This window comes from Sapajus apella, unplaced genomic scaffold, assembly GCF_009761245.1.
Source record: "Sapajus apella isolate SASKATOON/1434 unplaced genomic scaffold, GSC_monkey_1.0 scaffold7, whole genome shotgun sequence".
Lineage (NCBI taxonomy): Eukaryota > Metazoa > Chordata > Mammalia > Primates > Cebidae > Sapajus > Sapajus apella.
In genome coordinates this window covers 37607538-37629472 of record NW_022436947.1, presented here as the reverse complement: position 1 = coordinate 37629472, position 21935 = coordinate 37607538, and the positions used below count along the sequence as shown (strand labels likewise).

General features: G+C 41.7%; 1 protein-coding gene across 14 annotated transcripts in view; it reads right to left on the bottom strand.

Annotated features, from left to right (window-relative positions):
- FBXL13 (F-box and leucine rich repeat protein 13) overlaps positions 1-21935 on the bottom strand; it is a 262519-nt gene that overhangs the window by 240408 nt on the left and 176 nt on the right. For 6 of the 14 annotated variants that reach the window (XR_004268363.1, XM_032276367.1, XM_032276369.1 and 3 more), the window contains exons 1-3: positions 21695-21836; positions 3177-3280; positions 2620-2710 (exon numbers count right to left, since the gene is read on the bottom strand). Coding sequence is in view for 8 of the 14 variants with exons in the window: in XM_032276367.1 (XP_032132258.1) it covers positions 2620-2710; positions 3177-3280; positions 21695-21769 (270 nt within the window). In the remaining 6 variants the exon portion in view is untranslated. Of the gene's footprint in view, positions 1-2619; positions 2711-3176; positions 3281-5325; positions 5450-21694; positions 21837-21935 lie in introns of those variants that run through there. The other 8 variants (XM_032276370.1, XM_032276368.1, XM_032276371.1 and 5 more) reach the window with 8 other exon arrangements.

Genomic DNA, 21935 nt, shown 5'->3' with positions numbered 1-21935 from the left:
AGAGTACAAGTGCATGCCACTATGCCTGGCTTTAGAGTACTATATTCTAAAATGTCAGAAACATGGAAGATTAAAGTGTTTTGCTTCTTTGTAAAAAAAAAAAACTTTTCATTTTTCTCTGAGGGTGGAGGAGAAATGAATTAATCTATATCCACCCTAAGTTGAGCCCTCTAACAAGCAACCCTAGGGCACTTGGAGATTCACATTTTCATGTCTAACCTTAACAAATATTTTCCTCATTGCTTTTACAAAGTTATATCTCATTTGTATTATTTCCAACTTATCACATACAGTGGGTATCTTTTCTATTTCTTGGCAAACTATCATAACTCTAAATTTAAATCAGCTTCTAATATTTAATCCTTTGAGTTTTCAACATCATGAAGTATCTCTGACAGTTCCTTTTCTAATAAAGCTTTAGGTTTGAAGTAGCTATGATGTCTCTTGGCATGCTCTGCAGTTTTTAAATGATTCCCTATGCGTTTCTAGCTGAACACCCAACACAGCCTGATTTTATGTTCCATAAAATCCTTGTCATAATATTGACAATAGGGTTTACTACTCTAAATCAGTGGTTTTCAAAAACTTTAGTATATTTTAGCAATGGTTGTCAAGCTTTTCTCAAGCAAAATCACACTGAAAGCAAAACTATTCTGAAGTATAGGGATAGAGATGGAGGACCCAGAATCCTGTCCCCTAGGTCTCTCCCTCAGCTCCTCAGGTTGTCCCCAGACAGTTCCCAAAACACAGCAGTTTGCAGATATCTGCATTCCATAGTAGATCCAAAGTCTATGGTTAATAAAGCACAGTAAAAACAACCACACATCAGGACGCAGATCAACTAGGATGGGACATGTGGGTTCTGCCCACTATACTGGTGCCTCAGAATCACTGCATCCCTCTAACTATTTCTCTGTTGCAGATCACTGATTAGGATTCAGTGTTACTTTTCACCCATCCTTCTAAACAGACGCCTTAAATTGTTTCTGGCTCTTACCTACCACCTTGAACGTGGCTTTAATTCCACTTTTTGGCTGGGCATGGTGGTTCACACCTGTAATCCCAACACTTTGGGAAGCCAAGGCAGGTAGATCACGAGGTGAGGAGTCTGAGACCAACCTGGCCAATATGGTGAAACCACATCTCTACTAAAAATATAAAAATTAGCCAGGTACAGTTGCGGGAACGTGTAATCCCAGCTACTTGGGAGACTGAGGCAGGAGAATCGCTTGAACCTGGGAGGTGGACGTTGCAGTGAGCCGAGATTGTGCCACTGCACCCCAGCCTGGGCAACAGAGTGATACTCCACCACAAAAAAAAAAAAAAAAAAAAAAAAGAGAGGTATCACACATGGGCCAGGTGCAATGGCTCATGCCTGTAATCCTAGCACTTTGGGAGGCCAAGGCAGGTGGATTGCCTAATAGCTCAGGAGTTCAAGACCAGCCCGGGCAACATGGTGAAACCCCGTCTCCACCAAAATACAAAAAATTAGCCAGACACAGTGGCAGGCACCTATAATCCCAGCTATTCGGGAGGCAGAGGCAGGAGAATCAGTAGAACCTGGGAGGTGGATGTTGCAGTGAGCCGAGATCATGTAGCCTGGACGATAGAGCAAGACTCCATCTCAAAAAAAAAGAGGTATCACACATGAGCCAGGCACAGTGGCTCACACCTGTAATCCTAGCACTTTGGGAGGCCAAGGCGAGTGGATTACCTTAGCTCAGGAGCTCAAAACCAGCCCGGGCAACATGGTGAAACCCCATCTCTACTAATACACAAAAAATTAGCCAGGCGTGATGGCGTTATGCCTGTAATCCCAGCTGCTCGGGAGGCTGAGACAGGAGAATCGCTTGAACCCGGGAGGTGGCGGTTGCAGTGAGCCAAGATGGTGACACTGCTCTCCAGCCCAGGTGGCAGAGCAAGACTCTGTGTCAAAAAAAAAAAAGACATATCACACATGGTCCCACACATATCTAATTTGTGTTAGTATTTCTCTCTTCACATGCCTTTTGCTCTATTCGCTTCTCTTAAACAATCTTTGTTCTAAAGGCTTCATGTCCTGAATTACTTCCTTGACCTCTTTACAGGATCAAAACCAGCTGCTGGCACTGGTTTTCAGCAACAATGAGATCTGGCATTTAAGCTAGATGTCATTAATGTCTTGGTCATGTCATTACGAGCATGATTGTCTGCATCCTAATCTGAGAAGGTAGACAGCAGAGAGAATGGGTGGTGGAATGGAACACTGAAAAACGCAGATTAGAAAGGAAAGAAAACATCCTCTTGTAAAGCTTTCCATAATGCTATTTTTATCTTTATAAAGATGCATGAGAGGAAGAGAAGGAGAAAGAGAAAAGGGGGGAAACCTAATGGAAAGATTTTATCAGAAAGAGAAGGAACAAATGTCTTTGTAAATACTTCCTGAAAATTTGGGAAGGTTACTATGAGTGTGGTTTTGTGTGCATCTGTGTATGTGTATAGCTATTCCTTCATTTTTTCTCAGTTGTCCCAACACCAAAAAGTCTGACCTCACACCTCCCATAAAATATAAAATGTATTTGGAAAATTCCATCAAAGCTTAAGATACATATTTGAGTATTCTTGGTTACTAATAATTACCAGCTGATCATCCAATTCAAAAAGTTGTTCCAGGTAAGTTTCAGACAATCTTCGAATGTTTGGTTTCATTGATGGAGCAATGCACATATCCCTTTAATAACATCATAAAACACAGTCAAAATTAATTTCATTTTATGGTAGTTAGTTCCATAGTTAAATCAGTGATTCTTGTAGACAGAATGAAAGGAAGGAGAAGGAAAAGACATTTCCCCTTCAGAGAAGCAGATCAGAATCACCCAGAGGACTTTTTCAAACCATTCTCACAAGATTTTGCTGTGTCCCCCAAAGGAGAATATGCCTCCCTTTCCTCATTCCCATCTTGAAATAAACTCGCTCTATGAACACGTTACTGATCAGAGTACATTGTATTTCTCAAATTGAGACACGGTGGGCAAATTATTCAGGTTTGTGTCTTTGGAACTGAAAAGTCTGTGGAGGAATTCCTTAACAATCTTGAGACTGGAAGCAGTCATTGGCAAGCCCTTATTTGTTACTGTACAATAAAAGATTCCTTCAAAATAAAATGTTTCCCCATCACAAATCAAAACAACACTTACCAAAGAAGATTCTGAAGACCACTTTTGATTATAACCATGATCATTCCCTCTAAAAACCTCAGTGGATCCTCAGGACATGTAACAAGTATACCACATAATAGTGCCTGGGGAAGAAAAGGAAATGGCATCAATGTTTCTGAATTTTCATGTTTTTACTAAGCAGCAGATAACTTTTTTTGTTCAATGTGTTTTGGGTCGTTTGTTTGTTCTTAATTATTTATTTCCATAAGTTTCTGGGGAACAGGTGGTATCTGAGTAAGTTCTTTAGTGGTGATTTGTGAGATTTTGGTGCACCTATCGCCTGAGCAATATACACTGAACCCAATTTGTAGTATTTTATCCCTCAACCCCCTCCCACTCTTGCCCCCAAGTCCCCAAAGTCCATTATATCATTCTATGTCTTTGCATCCTCATAGCTTAGCTCCCATTTATGAGTGAGAACATATGACGTTTGGTTTTCCATTCCTGAGTTACTTCACTTAGAATAATGGTCTCCAATTCCATCCAGGTTGCTATGAATGCCATTATTTTTTTCCTTTTCATGGCTAAGCAGCAGGATATATATGATGTGAGATATATATATTTCACAATTATTTTATCCAATCATTGATTGATGGGCATTTGGGCTGGTTCCATATTTTTGCAATTGTGAATTGTGCTGCTATAAACAGGTGTGCAAGTATTTTTTCTGTATAATAATGCCTTTTCCTCTGGGTAGATACCCAGCAGTGGAATCACTATCCCACTACCAATCAAATGGTAGTTCTACTTTTAGTTCTTTAAGGACCCTCCACACTGTTTTCCATAGTGGTTGTACTAGTTTCCTTTTTTTTTTTTTTTTCTTGGAGTCTCGCTCTTGTCATCCAGGCTGGAGTGCAATGGTGCGATCCTGGCTCACTGCAACCTCCACCTCCCCACTTCAAGCAATTCCCCAACCTCAGCCTCCCAAGTAGCTGGGATTACAGGAGCCTGCCACCATGCCCAGCTAATTTTTGTATTTTTAGTAGAGACGGGGTTACACCATGTTGGCCAGGCTGGTCTTGAACTCCTGACCTCAGGTGATCCGCCTGCCTCAGCCTCCCGAAAAGTGTTGGGATTACAGGTGTGAGCCACCGCACCCAGCCTAGTTTACATTTTCACCAGTAGTGCAGAAGTATTCCCTTTTCACTGCAGCCATACCAACATCTACTATTTTTAATTTTTTTTATTATGGCCATTCTTGCAGGAGTAAGACGGTATCACATTGTGGTTTTGAATTTCATTTACCTAATCATAAATGATGTTGAACATTTTTTCCTATGTTTGTTGGCCATTTGTATTTCTTTTGAAGACTGTCTATTTATGTCCTTAGCCCACTTTTTGATGGGATTGTTTTTTTCTTGCTAATTTGTTTGAGTTCTTGTACATTCTGGATATTAGTCCTTTTTGGATATACAGATTTTTGCCTACTCTGTGGGTTACCTGTTTACCCTAGCAGCAGCAAACTTTTTTTCATACAGTTAAAAACTCAAATAATGTTACAATTTAAAGTAAATGTGTTTTTACATAGCCTTCTATATTTATTCAGTGTTAATATTTTGCTAAAGTAAAACAAAAATGAAGTTTATCTTGCATCTTTCTAAAAATTCATCATAAAAAACATAAAAAAGTCAATGTACTGAGAGGGTTTGCATTATGTGAGAAGTACGTTCTCTATAGCCAATCTAAAGACATAACTGTGATGTTTTACATCAGGGGTTTCTAGCCTTTTAAAGTATGAGAAACTCATAGGGTTTTGGTTTTGTTTTTTTTCGCCAAAAAGTTCCTTAGACCCAACCATAAAAGAAATTGAGAAAATCCATGATTAAAATGTGTGAATTTAAGAACTCCTAAAAATACATTTATATTTTATCATTCACAACATCTACAGAGTATATACATTTCAAAAATTGTAGCTCAGTACCCATAGGTGAGAAACAATGGGTTTGCTGGATGTAAGATACTGTTTAAAGCACATATATGGAACTCAAAAAGTTGTCTCATTTTCCTCATGAGGTCCTCCCAAAAGAAAAAACTTCTCATTAAACATGTTGGCAAGATATACACAATTGACATTTTCTCCATTTGAGACAGATGAAAAGGTCTGCAGAATACCTCCCACAGAAACCACCTGGAATTCTCCATCAACATTTCTCTTTCCCTTCGTGGTTCACTGTTTTCTGGTGGGGCCTAGTATACGTGTTAGGGTAGTCGGGATGCTTTGGACCCACTCCTGCAGGCTTTTTCACTTGATCCTGTATTTCCAGAACAAAATAACTCCGTCACTTGAGTTACACAGAGCAGCTCTCCCTACCTCCATAAGCCAAATGTCAGCAGATCTAGGCCTGGGGTCTTGTCTTAGACTCTCAACGATTCTCATAGTGCTCTTCCAAAACTAAAAAAGGTCAATTATCCTAATTGGACCCTGCATAATACAGCCTCCCCCTTTGCAATAGCTCCATGCTCCTCTTCTTAGTACACAGCCTGCAAGCAGGAAGCTCAGCCCTCATGAGAATGGCACAATGGTGAGATTTAGATCCCTCTCCCTCTCCAGCTCTGCCTTCAGACTGAGCCCATACTAACTGCTCATAAGTGCTCAGCCACCTGCAGACTTACTTCCTATTTCCCCAAACCAAGAGACTATAGTTGTACAGGAGATTAGTGGTCTCACCACAGTTGCAGGCTGAATTTGAACAGTCATCTATTACCTAAAGAGCCAGCAAAATGGGTTCTATGGGAACTGAACAAAAGGGCCAAAGCCTTCTATTATCTGGAGGGCAATCAGACTTCCCACAGCTCTCTCAATATCCCTGGTGAAACGCCCATCTGCTCTCTCGCACTCTGTGCCTGGGTCTCTAGAGTATTGAGTTTTTGTACTGCCTACTCTACATCCTTTTCTCCATCTTATTCTGGCACCCTGAGGACATCTACATCAGAATCAACTGGAGAATGAATTTGTCTCTGAGAATGGAGAGTAGGAACCTGCATTTTACTAACTTCTCCAGGTGACTCCTATGCATACTGCTATCCAAGAATGAGTGCCTAAATGAAGTTCAGCGTTATGATATATTTTTAAGAAAGCTGAGGTCTGGTTAATGTATGTCAGAAATTGCATATATATTTATAACCTCCACATGTAATAAACTGCTTTTCCTGGAAAGCTATCCTGCAGAAGTTAAGTCAGGTTGAGAAGATAAGTCTCTGAAATGCTAATAAAGGCATATGGAATGAGCAGAGTTGAAATGCACACTTTTCACATAAGAAATTTCACTGTTGGCCAGGTGTGGTGGCTCATGCCTATAATCCTACCACTTTAGGAGACCAGGTGGGAAGTTTGCTTGAGGACAGTTCAGGACTATACTGGGCAACACAGTGAGAACCCATCTTTACAAAAATACAAAAATTGTTTTAAAAATTAGCTGAGCATAGCAGTGTGTACCTGTAGTCCTAGCTACCTGGGAGGGTGAGGTGGGAGGATTGCTTGAGGCCAGGAGTTCAAGGCTGCAGTGAGTTATTATCATAACACTGTACTCCAGCATTGGTGACAGAGAAAGGCCCTGTCTCAAAAAATAATAATAAAGAAAGAAATCTGTCTTTTTGCCTTGGACAAAATAGCACAGCATGACATTTTATGTAACAATGAGTGAACAGTGCATAGCTACATTCCAATAAGACAGCCCAGCTAATGAATCAATAGCTTTTTCCTTGCCCAATTAAAATAAAAATCACAAAACCATTAACTTAGTCTTTATCGTAAGCAGGAGCAAAATTAGCCAACATTCCCACAAAATTAATGTTTGACTCTCAAAAACATTAATCAGGGCCTTGTTACTGATAATATTCTCATTAAAAACTTAACAATCAAGGACAAAAAACTCCATGAGTTAATTATTAGATTGGCTCTCTCAAGCTTGTAAGTTCACAAACAATTACATAATCCTCACTTTCTTTTGGCTCTACTCTCCTAAACTCAGCTCCCAATAATTTTCATCTATTCTGAAGGATGTTCTAGGCCCTGAGGACAAACATGGGTTTATCTAGGACTGTTGTTCCCACTCCTTTCCGCTATTATGTATCCTTCAGGAAGTAAGATAATGCAAAGAGTAGAGTCCACTGGTTTAAATGTGGGATCTGCAATCTTCTACCATGCAACCATTGACAAATTATGTCTCTGTTTCTGTTTCCTTAAAAAAATGGGATTTAAAAAAAGTTCATATGCCATATGGCTATCATGAAAATTAAACACTGCTTTGAATAGTGTCTAACACAGAAAAGGCACTCAATAGATGATGATAGCAAGCTATCACTTTTTTTGTTTTGAGACAAGGTCTTGTCCTGTAGCCCAGGCTGGAGTGCAGTGGCACAATCAACTCATTTTAACCTCAAGCTCTTGGGCTCAAGCAATCCTCCCATCTCAGTCTCCCAAGTAGAAAGGACTACAGGCATGTGCCACCACACCCGCTTAATTCTGTTGTTGAAATGGAGTCTCACTCTGTTGCCCAGGCTAGTCCTGAACTCCTGGCCTCAAGTGATCCTCCTTCCTCTCAGCCTCCCAAAGTGCTGGGATTATAGGTATGAGCCACTGTGCCTGGTCCATCAATATTTTTAAACATTCCACTGCTAATTATCAGCTTCATTAGAGGAAAACATTTGGACATAGAGAAAAGAAATTGAAAATATTCCGTTACACTACTCAAAGCCCAGTGTGATGACAGAGAGAAAAAGAGAGACTGACTCTGACTTAAAACACACCTAATGGAAGGTGTTAGGACAAAAGCATTTGGTGGAAAATGGCTAGGAGAAAAATTGATTGACCAATAGTTCAAATATAAATGACAAGATAGTAACTATTATAACCCTGGCTGGACACACAAAACAAAACACTTAAGAGAGCAAGTCTTGTTTAGCTTTTCAGATATTCAGATATAACATAGTGAAATATACTGAGGGCTGAAATAGTAATATTATAATAAAAAAATAATTACTCCAGCCAGGCGCAGTGGCTCATGTCTGTAATCCCAGCATTGTGGGAGGCCAAGCCGGGTGGATCACGAGGTCAGGAGTTCAAGACCAGCCTGGCCAAGATGGTGAAACCCCATCTCTACTACAAATACAAAAATGTGGCGGGCGGCTGTAATCCCAGCTCCTCGGGAGGCTGAGGCAAGAGAATCACCTGAACCTGGGAGGTGGAGGTTGTAGTGAGCTGAGATCGTCCCACTGCACTCCGGCCTGAGTGACAGAGCAAGACTCCGTCTCAAAAAAATAAAAAATAATAATTACTCCAAAAGTGCAGAGATAAAAGTAATTATCAAATACTCGTGGAGCCCTCAGTAGGTGAAGAAATAGACAAACGCTGTTCAATGTCCCTTCCAGTTCCCTATCCCCTACCCCAACCTCTGAAACATATCTAAAGCAGTATCTCACAAATGATCACCATCCCCGTGTGGGATGGAGATGGAGGTGGCACACTGTTGTTCTGGGAGATATCTTAATTTGTATTTACGTAAGTTACTAATTTATAATTTTGAAAATAAAGGGGCTTTTATGTCTTTTTAACAGTGAAACAGACAGTAGCAAAATTTTATTTTAGAAACTCTATAAATGAAAGATTTCTGAAGGAATAGAACAAAAGGCCAACTGGCTTCAAAGTAGGAAGAGGAAGATGCACCTTGGAACCAGACTTGAGCGTTTTAAAGCAGACTGGACAGGGGAGGAGCAGCAGGGTCTGTGAGGTGAGAGGGAGAAAAAGGACTCTGATACCTGCCGAACTGGGCCTGTCCCAGTGGGGAAGCAGTCCCAGCCGTCTCATCCCCTCTAAGAAAACTGTTTGGAAAAATAATAAATCATGTGCTTTTCTTTGTTTAGTGTCCTGTGGATTTATCTCAGCAATTACATGTGTGAACTGCCTGGAAAGGCTGAGGGAATTCCCCAAAGATAACTGTCCTCCGGAGAAGCCACAGCCTTCCTGCCCAAGTTCCAGTAAAATGAGTTAGTGTATCCACCTCCTCCTCTCCTAAATGGGTAGGGCGGTCCGTTGCTCATATAATCAGTAATTCCTCATTCTTGCATCTCTGACAAATATGTGCAACAATTAGTCTCTTTAAAAAAAATACCTGATTGGCAATGTAACCTTGAAAGAAACATAAAAACTTCTCACAAAATCATAATTTAAAAAAAAAAAAAAAAAAAAAAAAAACCTTTGCTTTAAAATCATGATTTGTAGATTAAGTACCCCCTCTGCTGAACAGATCTGGTTTTGCAAACTCTTTTCATTTTCCCTAAATGATAAACTGAAATTGGAGCTCACCATTTGAAAGGTACTTTCTTCCTCTCAGATATAATTGCTAGGTGTATCTGCCTAATATTTTTGTAGACCATAATATCTAGCTCATCTTTGGTCCTTATGGGGCAGTCCTTGTTTGCCTGTAAACAATGCGCTGACTTCTACCTAGTAGAAAATTGAGGGAGAAACTAGGATTTCTCTGTTTTTTCTGGATGACCCACTGTCTGAAAGTCTACCAAAAAGGCTTCATGATGTGAACTCCTATCATAATAATCTCTTTGAAAACACAAATGCCTTTGGGAAAGAGTATATCTGAAAATACAGGGCATATTAAGTTAACTCCCACAGTGGTAGAAAGAGTATCTCAGAGCTCTCAGAGACAGAAATGAAGAATTCAGGGAAAGTGAGGTATGAGAAGGCAATACTTAGTTTTCCTACAATTTCTACCTAGGTTCAGGCTCTGAGTATCTTCATGTGACTTAAAAAAAAAAAAAAAAACTTAGAATTTCTAAAGTATGTTTTTCATGAATCTTAATGATTAAATGTAAATAACTTCATCTCTTACTATTTTTCTCCAAAACAGATTTCTATTAAAATACAAAATCAAAAGGCATACATTAAAGATCTTCATAAATATTTCAGAACTGTTTTCCCAAAAGGTATTATCAATGTATAATCTCATCCCAAATGGGTAAATGCTCAGAGAGCTCAGGAGACTTGCTTGGGCTAGAGACACTCTGAGAGTCACAGCTCCAAGTGGTTGAAGCCATTGAGGTGCTTTTAACATGTGTTTAGCACGTGGTAGAGGCCCAGCAAATATTTGCTGACAGAATGTCCTAGCGTACCCCACTCAACTGACCACTCTTGCTGTTCCCCCCCAAAAAAAGTTGGCTCGTGTCAAGTGCCTCATCTGTTCAAAAAATTAAGTTACTTGTTTAACTTGAATTGAACCTACAATCCAGCAGTGTTTAGGCTGGGTGTGTCAACCTCCAAGAGCCCACAAAGGTTTTTGAAAGATTACATGGGCAGGAATAGTATAAAGGAATTCACTTTCAGATCCTCACCTTTCCTATGCAAGTTGGCCCTCCATATCCATGGGTCCTGCATCCACAGATTCAAGCAACCACAAATCAAAAATATTCGAAAAAAAGTTTGATCTGCACTAAACACACATAGAATGCTCTTCCTTGTCATCATTCCCTAAATGATACAGTATACCATCTACTTACATAGCATTTGCACTGCATTAGATATACGGAATCTAAAGAGGATTTAACGTATACAAGAGGATGTACATAGGTTATATACAAATGCTATGCCACTTTTTATCAGGAATTTGAGCATTCTCTATTGCTGGTCTCCAAGGAAGGTCTTGGAACCAATCCTCCATAGATACAGACAGATTACTGTATTCTTTACTAAAACTGATCTGCCTGAGGACACAGTGTGCTATTTTCTTTTCCTACTTTTCCCTTTCACAATGGCTCTTCCTTGCACTCTAGAAAATAAGGGCATAGGCCATTTTAAAATGTTTTCGAGGGTAGTTGGCAGGATGGCTGAATAGAAACAGCTCTGGTCTGCAGGTCCCAGTGAGATCAATGCAGAAGGCGGGTGATTTCTGCATTTCCAACTGAGGTACCCAACTCATCTGACTGGGACTGGTTAGACAGTAGGTGCAGCCCACAGACGGGGAGCCAAAGCAGATGGGGCGTCACCTCACCTGGAAAGTGCAAGGGGTCTTGTGAACTCCCTTCCCTAGCCAAGGGAAGCCATGAGGAACTGTGTCATGAGAAATGGTGCATTCCACCCCAGATACTATGCTTTTCCCATGTTCTTCACAACCCAAAGACCAGGAGATTCCCTCAGGTGCCTACACCATCATGGCCCTGATTTCAAGCACAAAACTGGGCGGCCATTTGGGCAGACACCAAGCTAGCTGCAGGAGTTTTTTCTCATACCCCAGTGGCACCTGGAACATCAGCAAGACAGAACCATTAACTCCCCTGGAAAGAGGGCTGAAGCCAGAGAGCCAAGTGGTCTAGCTCAACAGATCCCATCCCCATGGAGCCCAGAAAGCTAAGAGCTACTGGCTTAAAATACTCGCTGCCAGTACAGCAGTCTGAAGTCGACCTGGGACTCTTGAGCTTGGTGGGGATAGGGGCGTCCACCATTACTGAGGCTTGAATAGGTGGTTTTCCCCTCACAGTGTAAACAAAGCTGCTAGGAAGATCAAACTGGGTGAAGCCCACCACAGCTTGCCAAAACTGCTATAGCCAGACTGCCTCTCTAGATTCCTCCCCTCTGAGCAGGGCATCGCTGAAAGAAAGGCAGCAACCCCTGTCAGGGCCTTGTAGATAAAACTCCCATCTCCCTGGGACAGAGCACCTGAAGGAAGGGGCGGCTGTGGGCGCAGCTTCAGCAGACTTAAATTTCCCTGCCTGATGGCTCTGAAGAGAGCAGCAGATCTCCCAGCACGGTACTTGAGGTCTGCTAAGGGACAGACTGCCTCCTCAAGTGGGTCCCTGACCTCTGTGCCTCCTGACTGGGAGAAACGTCCCAGCAGGGATCGACAGACACCTCGTACGGGAGAGCTCCAGCTGCCACCTGTCAGGTGCCCTTCTGGGGTGAAGCTTCAGAGGAAAGAATAGGCAGCAATCTTTGCTGTTCTGCAGCCCTGCTAGTGATACCCAAACAAACAAGGTCTGGAGTGGACCTCCAACAAACTCTAGCAGACCTGCAGCAGAGGGGCCTGACTGTAAGAAGGGAAACTAACAAACAGAAAGGAATAGCATCAACATCAACAAAAGGGACATCCACACAGAAACCCCATCCAAAGGTCACCAACATCAAAGACCAAAGGTAGATTAATACACGAAGATGAGGAAAAATGAGCACAAAAAAGGCTAAAAATTCCAAAAACCAGAACACTTCTGCTCTTCCAAAGGATCAAAATTCCTCACTAGCAAGGAAAAAAAAGTGGATGGAGAATAAGTTTGACAAATTGACAGACGTCGACTTCAGAAGGTGGGTAATAACAAACTCTCCAAGCTAAAGGAGCATGTTTCTTTTTTTCTTTTTGAGACAGAGTCCTGCTCTGTCAACAGTCTGGAGTACAGTGGCACAATCTTGGCTCACTGCAACCTCTGCCTCCCGGGTTCAAGTGATTCTCCTGCCTCAGCCTCCCGAGTAGCTGGGACTACAGGCACATGCCACCACACCCAACTAATTTTTGTATTTTTAGTAGAGACAGGCTTTCACCATGTTGGCCAGGATGGTCTCAATCTCCTGACTTCATGATCCACCTGCCTCAGCCTCCCAAAGTGCTGGGATTACAGGTGAGCCACTGCACCCAGCCAGGAGCACATTCTAATCCAATGCAAGGAAGCTAAGAACCTTGAAAGAAGATTAGAGGACTTGCTAACTAGAATAACCAGCTTAGAGAAGAACATAAATGACCTGATGGAGCTGAAAAACACAGCATGAGAACTTCGTGAAGCATGCACAAGTATCAATAGCTGAATCAATCAAGTGGAAGAAAGAATATCAGAGATTAAAGATCAGCTTAAGGAAATAAAGCATGAAGACAAGATTAGAGATAAAAGAATGAAAAGGAACAATGCAAGCCTCCAAGAAATATGGGACAATGTGAAAAGACCAAACCTACATTTGATTCGTGTACCTGAAGGTGATGGGGAGAATAGAACCAAGCTGGAAAACACTCTTCAGGATATTATCCAGGAGAACTTCCCCAACCTAGCAAGAGAGGCCAACATTCAAATTCAGGAAATACAGAAAACACCACAAAGACACTCCTCGAGAAGACCATCCCCGAGACACATAATCGTCAGATTCACCAAAGTTGAAATGAAGGAAAAAATGTTAAGGGTAGTCAAAAGAAAGGTCGAGTTATCCACAAAGGTAAGTCCAACAGACTAACAGTGGATGTCTCTGCAGAAACCCTACAAGCCAGAAGAGAGTGGGATCCATATTCAACGATCTTAAAGAAAAGAATTTTCAACCCAGAATTTCATATCTAGCCAAACTAACTTCATAGGTGAGGGAGAAATAAAATCCTTTACAGGCAAGCAAAGGCTGAGAGATTTTGTCACCACCAAGCCTGCCTTACAAGAGCTCCTGAGGGAAACACTAAATATGGAAAGGAAAAACTGGTACCAGCCACAGCAAAAACATACCAAATCATAAAGACCACCAACACTATGAAGAAACTGCATCAACTAACAAGCAAAATAACCAGCTAGCATCATAATGACAGGATCAAATTCACATGTAACTATGTTAACCTTAAATGTAAATGGGCTAGGCCGGGCGCGGTGGCTCAAGCCTGTAATCCCAGCACTTTGGGAGGCCGAGGCGGGTGGATCACAAGGTCAAGAGATCGAGACCATCCTGGTCAACATGGTGAAACCCTGTCTCTACTAAAAATACAAAAACTTAGCTGGGCATGGTGGTTCGTGCCTGTAATCCCAGCTACTCAGGAGGCTGAGGCAGGAGAATTGCCTGAACCCAGGAGGCAGAGGTTGCGGTGAGCCGAGATTACGCTATTGCACTCCAGCCTGGGTAACAAGAGCGAAACTCCGTCTCAAAAAAAAAAAAAAAAAAAATGTAAATGGGCTAAATGCCCCAATTAAAAGACACAGGCTGGCAAATTAGATAAAAAGTCAAGACCCATCAGTGTGCTGTATTCAGGAGACACATCTCACATGCAAAGACACAAATAGGCTCAAAATAAAGGGATGAAGAAAGATTTACCAAGCAAATGGAAAGCAAAAAAAGTAGGGGTTGCAATGCTAGTCTCTGATAAAACAGACTTTAAATCAACAAAGACCAAAAGAGACAAAGGGCATTATATAATGGTAAAGGGATCAATGTAACAAGAAGAGCTAACTATCCTAAATATATATGCACCCAATACAGGAGCACTCAGATTCATAAAGCAAGTTCTTAGAGGCCTACAAAGAGACTTAGACTTCCACACAATAATAGTGGGAGACTTTAATACCTCACTGTCAGTATTAGACAGATCAACAAGACAGAAAATTAACAAGGATGTTCAGGACTTGAACTCAGCTCTGGACCAAGCAGACCTAATAGACATCTACAGAACTCTCCAACCCAAATCAACAGAATATACATTGTTCTCAGCACCACATTGCACTTACTCTAAAATAGACCCATAATTAGAAGTAAAACACTCCTCAGCAAATGCAACAGAATGGAAATCATAAAAAACAGTCTCTCCAAACCACAGTGCAATCAAATTAGAACTCAGGATTAAGAAACTCACTCAAAACTGCACTACTACATGGAAACTGAACAACATGCTCCTGAGTGACTATTGGGTAAATAACGAAATTAAGGCAGAAGTAAATAAGTTGTTTGAAACCTATGAGAACAAAGACACAACATACAAGAATCCATGGGACACAGCTAAAGCAGTGTTTAGAGGGCAATTTATAGCACTAAACGCCCACAGGAGACAGCAGGAAAGATCTAAAATCAACACCCTAACATCACAATTAAAAGAACTAGAGAAGCAAGAGCAAACAAATTCAAAAGACAGCAGAAGACAAGAAGTAACTAAAATCAGAGCAGAACTGAAGGAGATAGAGACACAAAAAAACCTGCAAAAAAATCAATGAATGCAGGAGCTCATTCTTTGACAAGATTAACAAACTAGATAGACTGCTAGCCAGACTAGTAAAGGAGACAAGAGAGAAGAATCAAATAGACACACTAACAAATGATAAAGGGATATCACCACTGATCCCATGGAAATACAAACTACCATCAGAGAATACTATAAACACCTCTAAGCAAACTAGAAAATCTAGAAGAAATGGATAAATTCCTGGACACATACACCCTCCCAAGACTAAACCAGGAAGAAGTCGAATCCCTGAACAGACCAATAACAAATGCTGAAATTGAGGCAGTAATTAATAGCCTACCAACAAAAAAAGCCCAGGACCAGATGGATTCACAGACGAGTTCTACTAAAGATACAAAGTGGAGCTTGGTACCATTCCATCTGAAACAATTCTAAACAACAGAAAAAATGGGACTCCTCCCTAACTCATTTTATGAGGCTAGCATCATCCTAATGCCAAAAGCTGGCAGAGACACAACAACAAAAAAAAATTTCAGGCCAGTGTCACTGATGAACATTGATGCGAAACTCTGCAATAAACTACTGGCAAACCAAATATAGCAGCACATCAAAAAGCTTCTATTCACAATAGCAAAGACTTGGAACCAACCCAAATGCCCATTGATGATAGATTGGACAGGAAAATGTGGCACATATACACCATGGAATACTATGCAGCCATAAAAAAGGATGAGTTCATGTCTTTTGCAGGGACATAGATGAAGTCAGAAACCATCATTCTCCACAAACTAACACAGGAACAGAAAACCCAAACACCGCATGTTCTTGCTCATAAATGGGAGTTGAACAATGAGAACACATGAACATAGGGAGGGAGAACATCACACACTGGGGGCCTGTTGGGGGATGAGGGGCCTGAAGAGGGATAGCATTAGAAGAAATACCTAATATAGATGATGGGTTGATGGCTGCAGCAAACCACCATGGCACATGTATACCTATGTAACAAACTTGCAAATTCTGCACATGTATCCCAGAACTTAAAGTATAATAATAATAAAAAGAAAGAAAGGCCTGTATCACATCAATCTGGAATCTTACTATAAAGAAAACTGAAGCAGGGAGATTTGGAAACTGAAAGTCACCCAATTAATAATTGGTGAAGCCTAGTATCAAATCTAGGCAATCTTTTTTTTTTTCCTGTGGAGACAATGTTTCACTATGTTGCCCAGGCTAGTTTCAAACTCCTGCCCTCAAGCAATCTTCCTGCCTCAGACTGTCAAAGTGCTGGAATTATAGTCATGAGCCATACTGTGGGGCCTAGGAAATGTTACAAATAAGAAATAATCCCCTCATCTTGCTTCAAATGCTTTAGGTTTCAAGTAACAAACTCAACTTAATATGGAATTTATCAGCTCCTACAAGAAATTCAAAGTTAAGAATTCAAAGGTTTAGTGAGGGTTTAATCAGTGGTTAACTAATGTCACTAAGGCCTGGTTTCTTTCCATTTCCTCAATCTGCCTTTTGTGGACTCCACTTCATGCTAAAATTATCTCTCCTTATGGCCACACAGGTAATTGCCAGTGTTCCCAGGACTAATTCCTTTTCCATCAACATCCAGAAAGAGTATATCCAACTAGCATCCTGATCTAAATCAGCTTGGATCATGTATTGCCCTCCCCCAAGATCCCATACCTCCCACCTCCCTGTGGTCACAAACATCATGGCCAGGAAAACTGAATGTACTGGTTGTTGCAAGCCAGTGAGGGTCCAACCCCAGAGATGGGGACAGACAGTTTTCTTGAAGCAAATGGGCTACGTGAGGGAAGATGCAGCTTATAGAATATGAATGTAGGAAATATGAGGAAGAGGGAAGTAGATGCTGTATAGGCAACTTGTAAATGCCCAGTAGACATCTGCTCCTGGAAAACATAGGAAAGGAAGAAGAAAAGGGGTAATTATAGAAGGGTTGAAATCCACTTACTAAGTGATGCTGTTGTGATCTACATCTATTTAGAGACTGCTTTGAGATCTAACTTGACCTGAACGAGCTAAGTATGGCAGATTACATTTTCCAAAATGGCTATGACAGTATCTCCCATCCTCCATGCTCTTTTTGCAATGTGACTTTGTTATGCCTCCCCATCATGAAATGAGTTCACGTTCCCTAGCCTTGAATCTAAGTGAAAATAATGTTACGCTGACTTCCAAACCTAGATCATAAATAATGGTACAACTTCTACCTGGTTCTCTCTGGGAAGGTTTGATCTTAGAAACCAGCTACCATACTGTGAGGAAGTCTAAGCAGCCCATGGACAGGCCCGGATGAAGAGCCTTCTGGTTCACAGACCTGGCTGAACTCCCTGCCACAGCCAGCACCAACTTGCTAGGCATGCAAAAAAAGATATCATCGTAAAAGTGGATCTTCCACCCCCTGCAAAACCTTGCCAGAATTTCCAATTTTTAAGCAAACTAAATTATTCCTGTTGCTGTAAGCCACTAAGTGCTTTAAGCCGCTGTATATCACGTGGCAATGAATAACTGATACACCAAACAAACAGAAAATGACTATACAGCCAAATAAAAGCTGCCATTCCATCTATCCCTTGCTACATACATTCTGAGAAAAAAATGACCAGCCATGACTATCTTTCATTTTAGATTTTTAAATTTCAAACATGTATAAACAATAGTATAGGGAACGCCTATGTATCTATCACCCAGTTTCAACAATTATTCTTCTGTGATTCCTATATCATCTACATATCCACCAATTTCCCCCACCTATTATCAATTATAATTTAAGGTAAAATTTATATGATTTCAAATGCATAAATCTTGGCGGTATAATTTTGATAATGGAAATACCCACACCCCGGGTGTGGTTTCTTTCCAACTCTCCAGAAAGTTCTCTTGTCCCTCTCCAGTTAATCCTCCTGTAATGAGTCCAGTCAAGAGACAGAAATCACACCAGTGGTTTTAATAAAGAACATTTATTCTATCTCATAAATACATTCTAATAAAGACTGCAATTCGAAGAATTACTAACTAGTAAAAGGAGAGTAACTACTAACAGGGGGCAAAAGAGAACACTAAAGGACACCCTGTGGCTCAGACAGAGTACTCAACGATTAAATAACCTTGGAAGGAGGGCAGCACCCCTCCCCAGAGCTGAGATTCAGAGAATGTGGAGTATGGCTGAGGCGTAGCAGTAAAGTCCATCAGGCTGCCCTCAGACAGAGATGGTTCTCAGCCATCATGGGCCAAAGTGTGGTGAACAGGAGTCCAACACCAGCTCACAGTAGTGAGCAGACGTCCCCTGCTGGGGTGCCAATAGGCTGAGGCTGGTGAGCAAAACTTGGTGAAGGGTGACTACCACTGGGTACACCACACACATGCTCCTGGCAGCTGTGTCATGTGAACAAGAAGTGAGGAAGCACACAGGAACCAGGAAGTAAAGTCCCATCTTCCTCCAGGATCTCTACAGCAGTGACAAGAATTAACACCATGCTAGCCCAAAGCAATGCCAAGGTCTAGCTCATGGCACCAGTCCAGCTTCTAGGTGTCAAGGACTACTTTTTTCCTTTTCAATATTTTTGCAGTATTATAATCAGCTGTCTAGTTTTATGGGGAAAAAATTTTAGACTTTAATTAGAATTTATGCATTTTCTGGGAAGATATCATATGCTGTTATTTTCCCATTCATAAACATGGCAGAGTACTTCCTTTCTTTAGGTCACCTTAAATGTCTTCTAATAAAATTTTACAAATTCCTCCAAAAAGGTCTTTCACATCTTGTCCTAAGAAACCTTACATTTTTTGTGGCTATTATGAATATAATTTTAAAAAGCTACTATTTAAAACTTTGGTTCTAGTGAATTGAAATGCAATTGATTTTTTAATATTCAGTGGAAGAATTCTGTGAGTTTTTTTTTTTTTTTTTGAGACAGTTTCATTCTTGTTGCCCAGGATGGAATACAATGGCACAATCTCAGCTTACCGCAACCTCCACCTCCCAGGTACAAGTGATTCCCCTGCCTCAGCCTCCCAAGTAGCTGGGATTACAGGCATGTGCCACTATGCCTGGGTAATTCTGTATTTTTAGTAGCAATGGGTTTTCTCTATGTTGGTCAGGCTGGTCTTGAACTGCCGACCTCAGGTGATCCACCTGCTTCAGCCTCCTACGGATTTTTTTTTTTTTTTTTTGTCTACTCTTTCACTGTGGGTGTAATGGAATAGTCAGAAACTGAAACTACTAGCAAATGTAGGATTATTGTTAGTGAGAGCCCATTTGACAACCGAGGATTGACATAGTGAGGGAGTCAGAGAGACAGCTGGAGGGAGGATCTTTTAAACAACCAGCTCTTGGGTGAACTAATAGAGCAAGAGCTCACTCATTATCACAGGGGAGGGCACAAAGCCATTCTGGAGGGATCTGCCCCAAAGACTTAAATACCTCCCTCTGTGCCCCACCTCCAACACTGGGGATCAAATTTCAACATATTTGGAGGAAACGAATAAAACAGAAAAAGGCAAAATGAATGAAAAGATGCATAATCCTAATAATCAGAATTTATTTAAAAAATCAAATGGTCATTCTAGAACTAAATGACATGTCTGAAATTAAGATTTCATTTGATGTATTTAAGAGTAGACTGGACACAACATAAAACAAAATTAGTAAACTTGAAGTACAACATGAAACTCACTGTAATAAATTAAAACAATACAGCTATGGATAGAGTAAAAACTTAGAATTCTCCATCTCCTCCCCTAAAACCATTCCACAAGACAAGGCAGGCATTGCCTTACATATATACACACATATATGTAAACATAAACACATATACAACTTATATGAAATAATCAGACAGTTAGAACAGAATGGATAGTTGCTAAGCAACTTGCACTTTTTCCTTTTTACTTAATAATAAGTGTTAGGAGTCAGGTATGCTGAGGTGGGAAGATCACTTGAGCCCAGGAGTTTGAGGCTGCAGTGTGCAAGGATGGAGCCACTACACTCTAGTCTGGGTGACAGACGAACACCCTGTGTCTCAATAATGATGATGATGATAATAATGTATCTTGGAGGGCATTTCTTCTTAGTATGTACAGATATACTTTATTGTACATAATATCTCATTCCCTTAGTCACTGTTAGGTCATTTACTATTTTTACTATGAAACAAAGTTATGATGAATATCCTTGTACATCCTTCTGAACACATGTGCAAGTATTTCTCTAAAGTAGATCCCTAGAAGTGGAAATGCTTGGTTAAAGGGTACATGTGTTTAACTTTTTTTTTTTTTTGAGATGCAGTTTCGCTCTTGTTACCCAGGCTGGAGTGCAATGGCGCGATCTCGGTTCACCGCATCCTCCGCCTCCTGGGTTCAAGCAATATCTCCTGCCTCAGCCTCCTGAGTAGCTGGGACTACAGACAGGCACGCGCCACCATGCCCAGCTAATGTTTGTATTTTTAGTAGAGACAGGGTTTCACCTTGTTGACCAGGATGGTCTCGATCTCTTGACCTCGTGATCCACCTGCCTCGGCCTCCCAAAGTGCTGGGATTATAGGCATGAGCCACTGCGTCCGGCCTAACATTTTAATATATATTTCTCAGTTACCATCCAAAAGGGGAAAGGAGAGTGGAGAGGGGGAAGGGAGGAAGTTTACAAAATTGCCCCTCCAAAACCGCCAAGGAGATTAGTTACTAACCTCAGCTGGGCTCTCCTCTTTCCTGCCCTAAACATCTCTCTCCCTCATTCTCCTCATAATGTATCTTTGCTCAAACCTCCTACTGCACCAACAGCCCTATCCCCACTCAAACACACACACACATTCTTGGCCAATATCTCACCAACTATTTGTAGGGGGAAAAAAAAGTCAGCAAAGGCAAACTTTCTCAGCCTCCTACCCCCAAAACCTACAACACCTAGTAAATATCCCCTTCCTGTCTTCCTTCCCTTCTAATATAATGGGAGTGGGGAGCAGTCCTTCCTCCTGTCTAAAGGCAATTCTGGTTGAGAGGGTCTTTACTTCACAAAGGGCTGGCTCCACTGACCAAAGGTCTCAGCTACCGCTCTCTCCTCAGCTAACCTCCAACTGTTTTCTGTCCTCACAGCTCCCCAAGGCTCACGTTGGGCAGAATTCGGGTCCTTATCTTAGGTGACTAGTGTGGACCCCCTACTTCTGACAACTCTCTTCATAATGCCACTCTGCTGATTTTCCTCCCCAGACTCTCTGGCATTTCTTTCTCACTCCTCCTCCAGTCCTCAGGCACTTCTTGTCCAAACCTTAAAAACTGAGTTTGGGTTTTCCGTCCTGGGCCTTGTGTTCATTCCCCCTGGGAGATGTCAGCCACTTCCCACGTGCAGCTACCACCACCCTCTGTCTTCTGTCTCTTCTGCATCTTCAGCCAGGTCGCCCACAAACCCCAATTTGACTTCACTTCCTGGCATTCGGCTCCGCCTTCCCTCCACTCCTCCCCTAACCCGCCAACCTAGTCCCTCCTCCGGGAAGTCTTCCCTGACTCCTCCCCCTTCTAACACCCCTGTCGGTCCGAGTCTGCGCCATGCGTGTCCAATACCTCGCAGACCTGAGGAATGTAGTTCTCCTTGAAGTACTTCTTCAGCCTCGGGTTGGCATTGCGTAGCGAGGCCATGGTCCGAGGCCTGACGGAAAAGCTGCGCTCATCCCCTCGCGGCGCAGGAACTAGGAGGCCCGGCGCGAGGGGCGTTGTCCGGACAACCAGGGGGCGGGGCAGGCTCGCCCAGCGCTCCACAGCTCTGGGCGGGAGGGAGGGAGGCTTGCCTTACGCCCCGGGAGAA